The sequence below is a fragment of the Homalodisca vitripennis genome, unplaced genomic scaffold (genome assembly GCF_021130785.1).
Source record: "Homalodisca vitripennis isolate AUS2020 unplaced genomic scaffold, UT_GWSS_2.1 ScUCBcl_2235;HRSCAF=6780, whole genome shotgun sequence".
NCBI classification, from domain to species: domain Eukaryota; kingdom Metazoa; phylum Arthropoda; class Insecta; order Hemiptera; family Cicadellidae; genus Homalodisca; species Homalodisca vitripennis.
The window spans coordinates 1-8310 of record NW_025778363.1 but is presented as its reverse complement, the minus strand read 5'-3'; the positions used below and the strand labels follow the sequence as shown (position 1 = coordinate 8310).

The following is an 8310-nucleotide window of genomic DNA, read 5'->3' as shown; positions in this document are numbered from 1 at the left end:
GAGCCAAAATCCTTACTAAAAATACTATTCTATTGAATCAGTCAGCAATTCATTGACACTGCGCTAAATAAGATACTTACATCATTTTACATATCAAACTGGAAAAAGTTTTAAACTATCAATCCTAAACCTATGAAAAATCAAACATCAATGCTTTACCTAAAACACTTAAATATACTAAGTACTATACTAAAAGTAACTAATTAAATCATGGCTAAATTTACAAATAAGTAAACTAAGAAAACCTGCTTCGTATCAGTAAATATATGTACCAAATTAATACATAAAATAAAGTATAATTATTTAATTTCCGGGAACAAAAAAAGATTTTTAAATCTACACAAGATGAATCATATTAAAGCTACATAATTTTTAATTTAATATGAATGCTTATACTTGCATGGCTTAATCTTTGAGACAAGCATATACTTGCATGGCTTAAATACACACTATCACAATGGAGAATTTAAAATACTTAATTAAATTGAATTGTAATACAATTAATAAGTAAGTAATAATATTCACTGATGAGACACACAATATTCAACATAAGTCACACAACTGACTTGTGAGTTTTTTACTTTAACCCCATCAAATTAATGTTAAACCTTGTGCACTTTAAGATCTTATTTTTAGTTGTAGAATTATGTCCCATTTTAAAGATATAATTAATTTACATCCAAATGCTTTTTTAATTTTTTTATATTTATATAGGTTATACAGAATAATCTCACTCTTGTTTGTACTTCATCATTTAAATACTAAAACGTTTAATTTTACACAAAAAACTAAAAAGTGTTTTGATGGGTATTAATACGCTCTTCAAAATTAAACATCTTTCACAATGCAAAGATCAAAAATAAGGGTGTAAAGCGACTAACATTTAACATTGCTCTTATGAGGGAAAACTCAAGGTCATTTCTCTACAGCTGGCTCTTAAGCTATATATGTTCTCACTTACAAGAGCTTAAGCTGTGTATGTTTTATATACACATTGTAAACAAATAAAACTGTATAAAAATATTTTCGAAGTATTGTATAAAAGCTGACATAAAATTAAACAGTACAAATAAAACTGTACATTGATCACTTTTCTATTTCTTAGAGTATTTAAAAAGACTTGTGCATAACATTTTTTTTTTTAAGATTTACTCTTAATGAGGGCAACCAAACATTGGGAGAATAAATTGCAATACTCAATATATCCAGGTTATGAACAATTTTTAGTTCAGTTCTTATTGCTAAACCAAAAGAGTTAAGAAACATTAAATAATTTGTGGGTCATGTGGCAAGCTGTCACAGGTAAGTTCTCTTCCATTAGTTGGGCATTTTCCCTTATTTGTAGTAAATATTTTCATTCTGTTAATACAGCTAAAAAGACTAATCACACAATGTTTAGACAGCATATTACATAAAAACGAAACCGTGAATTATCAAATAGTAAGTGTTGAGAATTTGCTTTCAAATAAACTCTTGTAAAGTGGATGCAATCCCTTACATATTAAAGGCTTAAAACTAAAATTTTTCAACAATAAAAGATCCAGAGAAAAACTTGTAACTTCTTTAAGCAACAACTTAACTCGTATTATTTGTTTGTATACGCATGATTTTGTACGACCAAATACAGTCTAATTTATCATCATCGTTTAACGTTTCACTAATAAATATTTTTAAATAAGTAGTCAAAATAATTTAAAGTAAAAATGTTTAGAGTTTTACAATTATGTGAACCATCTGAGTATACTTCTCAACTAAATGTACTCGTAATACACTATTTCTATATTTTAAAAATTAACTTACATTAATTAGCAAACTTTCTTCCTTCTCCCTAAGCTAGTGTCATGGTGAACTCTACTATTAACCAAGACTAACAACCTAATAATAGCACAAAATCATCAATGATGAGTTTGTACTGACAAAGCAATTCATCCTCTTATGAATGGCTGTAGAAGTTTCTTGAATTCAGACTGTTTTATGATCACCTGACAGTAAGCAGGAGTGGGAGCAAAGAGTAAACAGCTGTTAGGGACAGAACAGCTGACAGACCTCCGCCGCTCACAGCCGTTAGCTCCTGCACTTTCAACCTCGCCACGTTATCGTTCGGGTTACCTCCACTTCCGTCGAACCACAGCCTCATGCACGCCTCAGAGTCTTTCATCACCTTCCACGCGTCATCCCACACCTGCGGCAGTACAATCTCATGGTGAACACTGCTGACCAAAGGCAATAATCAAGGCTCTGTTCCAATGGACTTAAATAATTTAATAGCAACTATGGAAATCTCATAAAAAATTAATTATCATGAAGTTTTGAGTAAACATTCATCCTATCGCACTGGTGTTCACAAAAATAGTTTCTCTCTGTTTTCAGAAATCCACATTGCCCATTTAACATAAATGCCCAATTATTTGAAAGAAAATCTGTAGTTGAGAATATCTCCTTCCTATCAAACCACTGTTGCGACTTTCAAAATGGATATACACATAAAGCCCCTATTATACTGCAGAGAATTGCATATAAAGCTGCAGGTAACAGTGATTACAAAGCAAAATTATATATATAATTCCTAATAAGAAACCACTATATTTACAAGTACTACAAGCTTTCAAAATTGCACCTTATGCAGTTGTAATAAATCAAATATGTTTAAATGTTTGAAGGTATTTTTTCTTCCAAAGGCAAAAAAATGTATTGCCCATGCAAATAAAACTAGCCATACAAGATTCCCATGCATGTAATAGACAGTTATTATATAAAGGTCATTGCAATAACCTTTTACAAATTGACGTTCAAACCTATTGCACAATAGTTAATAATGTAATAGTTCTACATAAATAAAATCAACCTTCAATAAGTATGTAATATTAGATAGCAAATAGTAATAATAAATAAAGTCAAATATACTGTACATATTTATCTATTTATCTTTTCATAAAAGATTTTAAATATTTAAAATTTCATTCAGTGGTTTCAAGGCTATATTTCATGTAGAACCCAAGCTATAGCAAATTTGTTTGTAAAACTAGCCAAAAAATAGAAAATACCCATTAAAAAGTAGCGTATTAATGGGTCCTTATAAAACAACTATAGACAAACTAGCTGTTTCCCGCGGCTTCGCACGCTTTTCGTAAGCGTTACCCGTGTATGTGCACTTCTGGCTCAAGTAAATTATATTTCCAACGCCGATGTAGAATTTGCTTTGTTGCCACGATCAAGAAAATCTGTATATGTTTATAGCCATTGTACACATACATGTGTTTTATTATAAAGTGGTCTAACATTCAAGCTTTAAGTTCAACCAGAAATTTATCTTCAAGACAAATATACATCATAACTTAGCACCTTCAAATAGTTTTTGGCTATTAAATATTTGTAACTGTCTCGTAATTGCAGTTTATAATGTGCAGGCGCTATGAAAACTATTATCTTTGGCAACGCCACCTGGAGGCGAGTTACATCAATAGACATAGCATAGAAACCTTCTTAGTGGAAAAATATATATACATACAAATTTTCGTAATGATCTGTCAAATAGTTTACGATTCCATAAAGGACAAACACACTAACATTCATTTATATATATATAGATAGATAAACCTTAAAATCTAGAAAAATGCACCTTCAATCTGATATTTCAGAACAAACAAGAATACAGCAGGTGTAGTTAGCTGCATTCTAATAGTTTTAAATATGATATGCCCTAAATCAAAAAGAAAGTTAAAATACAAAAGACAAAAACTGCAATTAAAATTATTTACTGAATAAAAATTGTACCATCTCAAAATAACATAGGTAATAAAAAAGAAGAAAATATTGTAGGCATTGTATAAAAAATGGAGGTAATAAACAACACAATAGACAAGTCAAAGACCAACTACTAGGTATTCCCACAGATACAAAAATAAAAGAATCTATAAAATGATTATTTCATATGATATTTCAACTCTTTGTGCGTACTGCTAGTACAAAATTAACAAACAATTCCATAAAAATTTGATTTTATATAGAATGCATAGGTTTAAGTCCAATTAATTAATATGGTAACATAATTTCTTGATAAGATGAATTATTATTTGGAAATAACTAGTGCTCCAATTGTGAAATATATCACACATGAATATAGTGGAAATCAGCTACAAACAACATAACTTTAAAAAATTTAAAATTATATATGAGCAATGTTTGGATGCAAACAAAAATTATAGAATGTATTCAAGCAACTAAGTTAAAGTAAGGTTAGAAATCTAACCTTCTGACAGAAGTTATCAGCAGTGCGATAGACCTGACGGAAGGTGCGACATTCGGACCCAGGAAGACATTTGTTTGTTCCGTTCTCCCATACAAAGTTGCGCATCCAGTTGTCAGTGCAGGTGTACTCGTCCCGACACGCCAGAAACCATGCTTCGCAGTCGCTAGCGCACAAAGGCACCTGGTAGAAACGCTCCTTGCGGGTCTTCATATTCACCTGAATGCCAGATAAGATATATTAACCATTCTTGTTTTATTGATAAACCAAAAAATTCAGTACAAAATGTTTGGGTCGCCACCCTGGAAGTGGCATTCAGTTATTTTTGAGCGTAATGCCGCTGTCAAACAATTAATTTGTTACAGTATTGAAAATGTGTTTAGTGATGATACCACGAAGAGTTGTTCTTTATTCACTAAATGACTTTGTTTTAGTTCTATTCTCAATTGTGACCATCTGATTGTGTTCTTTGTTAAAAGTTTGTTTGACGCACACTATGAAAAATGCCAAGACATAAGGTCGGAGGCTGCTGCTCTTTACTTGACTTCTGTGCAGTGATATCACTTAGGTTCATTCTCCAATCTGGACATCATGCTGTTGGTGTACAAGTCACATATTATACTATAAACATATTTGAGTTGTCCATTGACACATATCTTTGAGTTTTTAAGTGTATGTTTATGTATTAGGTTTCTTAACACCCTGGGAAGAGGGTAGATTTCAATCCTAAATAGGTTCCAAATTATCAATAAATACGAGTTTTATGTTGTTTCCCTACTATTTTATCTGTGAAACGTATGTTGTTTGTGTACTTATCAAGAAGCCACTATTTTTGGACGAGTTTTCGTTATCGGGGACAAAACAAATTACAGTATTGAAGTACAACTAACTTTATTTAACCTATTTTGGAATTTACAAGTTATTACGTCAATCAATGAAATCAAAAACTATAAAAACAATGTTTCATTATTCGAAAATGTCAGGTCGTTCGTGTGTCTATTTGGAGCCGATTTGGAGATAGGAAGTATGATTCATCGAGTATTTTTCGATTCATTATGGAAGAAGGAACGTATAATGAAGTTTATTTTGATCTCTGATAAGGAAAACTCGTCCAAAAATAGTGGGCTGTGATAATACCGAAGTACCTGTGCGATGATTCTGTCTTCCAGTCATGCGACGTAGCGGACGAGTACCATGTTGCGTAACGGCCTTTCTTGTTGTTTATGTGCCGATAACCAAGCATTTGAGTAAATAAAAAAAAAAAATAGTAACTTATACAGTATTTTACTGTATTTCTTTACAAAAGTAATGTAGTGATTTGAGTTGTGTCCAAGCGAAAAATGTGAATTTTCAGTGTAAATATTATTAGGGTTATTATGTAGTAAATGTAAACTTTTATGTAAATATGTTAACAAGTATTTGTTTCTACTTTTACTAATCATATTTATTTGTATTATATTGATGTTTTATTTGATTTATTGGGACAACTACATCATTACTAAGTAATTTCTAAACTCTGACAAATGAAGTACAGTTTATAAAATGTTGGTACCGGGCAGAATTTTGTTAATACATATAATGCCATGTTTTTAAAATTCTAGAATAAGATATTACACATGGGTTTTATTTAGAATTATATGGCCTTTACCATGATATAAAGAAAAAAAATCTTAAAAATATCGTATACACTCAAATTAGGTCGAAACTTAACTTTTTATACAAAAGTAAAAAAATGTTCTTTATAAATACTGAAATTTCTATATTTTTATAAATCAAATTTTATTTGTAACAATATGTATCATATTCTGCATTTAATAAGAAAAAGAACAACAACAAAATGATGGAAATCTGTTTAGTAGTTATTTTACAACAGCTTTTTTTCCCAAAAGCTTACAAATATGCGAAAAACAGCGTGGCACTTTATGCATATGCCTTCGGAAAATACCCGTGGCACTCAAAGGGTTAAATTAGAGTTTCCTTTAGCAGTTTTATATTTCTTTCTATTAACAGGGAAAATGTTAATACCGGCTCCCTCTCAGACCTGCTTTTCTGCCTGCTGCCGGTCAAAGATCATTTCCCGATGATAAAGTTTACTAAAACCTCTGTGACTCAAAATTAAACAAATTGACACTACAAACTCAAAAGAATAAAACATCCAGAAAACTCTCTGATTGTGTGGAAATAGCAAATTACAATTAAAAGTGAAAGTATCATATTAACATTTGTTAAATTTTCAAGATTAAGAAGTTTGAACTCACTTTAACAACCCAAGGACCTATGTTAGGCGAGCACTCGTAGAAACAGTGATCTTGGGTGAAATGTCTTTTGCAGCTCTCTGACATGTTCTTCACAGCACTGCAGTGGTTGTAGTCAAAATTATACATTTTTGTTTCGTGCAAGTTTTTGGTCGTGTTGTATGTGCAACAGGACCGATTTTTCCAAGGCGTACACTGTAAAAAAATTAAATTTAATAAAATATTTTGAAACAATATTTTAGATTTTTTTACATATTAAGTTTAATTGAAAAATCTTATTTGTTCTGTAAAAAATAACAATTAATACAAAACACATGTCAATGCTAACAACTTAACTAAACTACAAGCATTATACAGTGCAAGTTACAATTACACTGTTTAGTTTTTGATTGATAAAGATGGAGGGAGGGAACTCGAGACACCTTTCTAGGAAATAGAAGTGAAGTTTTAGTCACTGTTACAACTTTTCCCATTTCCACAACATGGGATTTGGGGGGGGGGGGTTTCGGCTCAAAATTTTGGCATGTAATGACCCATTAAGTGACACGTCTTAACTTTTTAAATTCAAACCAGAAGAAACTGAACATGATAAACTAGACTAGACTGAGAAACTATACTTCTACAGAACTGATAAGTTAAGGGAGGCCTGCCCTGCAGCAGATAATAACTGTAAAACAGGTTTGAGTTTGTAAGGAAAGTGGTTGTCTATTGAAGTTATTTACCTTCTGAATGTGGGTATTCATATTTTGCCTCAATTAATTTTTTAATTCATTTCAATGAGCTGCCATTTTGTAGCCTACTGAGCTGAGATAGAAAGCTCTAGTTTCCACTATTCTTCTTTTATAAAGACCTTTTAAATGAGGTGTCACTTAATGGGTTTTTTATATTTAAAAATGTTGAGCCCCCCGCAAAAAAAAAAAATAATAATAATTTTTGGGGTAATGGGCAACGTTGTAACAGTGACTACAAAGTTCACTTCTATTTCCTAGAAAGGTGTCCCGAGTTCCGTCTCTCCATCTGTATGCCATCAAAAACTAAACAGAGTGTATCCATACTTTTCACTCACACTTAATTATAACTCATTTTACATTTGACTGATTAAATTGCACTAACTTAAATGGGTAATCACAAAAAATAACTGTTGGAACAAAGTTATTATTGTTGTAATGCAGATATGGATTGTAGATAATGCCAGAAACTGTGATAAAACTAACTATGTCTGTAATGATAAAAACGTAAAGTGAGACTTGATAAAATATAAATTAAGAATTTTCGGTACTTTGGGATTATATATACCGACCACACCCAGACATGAATCGTTATTTGACATTTTGCTTCTACTGATTACTAGATTAGTGTAGAACAATATTTCGTCAATATAAAACAGGAATTGTCTTATCCCAAACCCCTCCCTATCCTCAGACAGAGGTCAAAGTCGAGCGGTCTAGTAGATAACGTGATTGCAGAGTCTCGCCGCCCGTTCAGCTGGTGCATCGCTTTGTTGTACTTCCGTGTTTTACCCCTACACTTCTCCAAACACAAACATTCAACAAAAACAAACATTACCAAACAAAAACTAAACTCTTTATTGAAAAAACAAACATAACTTGTTTTTGTTCTTGATCACACTCCGCCACCTAAAATGCGAGTGCCTCCGACCATCAGCGCGGGGCTGCCCCGCGAAAACAATACCGATCACAATACCTGGAAATGCTTGTTGATTGATGGAATGTTAGTTCTGTTACTCAACTACATCGTTTTATAATGTTCTAAGTTCATTGAAAAAAGTTAAAGCATTGGGGGCATATA

General features: G+C 31.7%; 1 protein-coding gene across 1 annotated transcript; it reads right to left on the bottom strand.

Annotated features, from left to right (window-relative positions):
• Positions 1-289: 289 nt before the first annotated feature.
• LOC124371911 (folate receptor beta-like) lies at positions 290-6696 on the bottom strand (the record flags this gene model as incomplete). The annotated part of the gene is given in 3 exon segments (XM_046830280.1): positions 290-2182; positions 4250-4465; positions 6505-6696. Coding segments are annotated over 3 exon segments (612 nt in total), but the record flags the coding sequence as incomplete, so codon positions are not given.
• Between the last annotated feature and the right edge of the window lie 1614 nt (positions 6697-8310).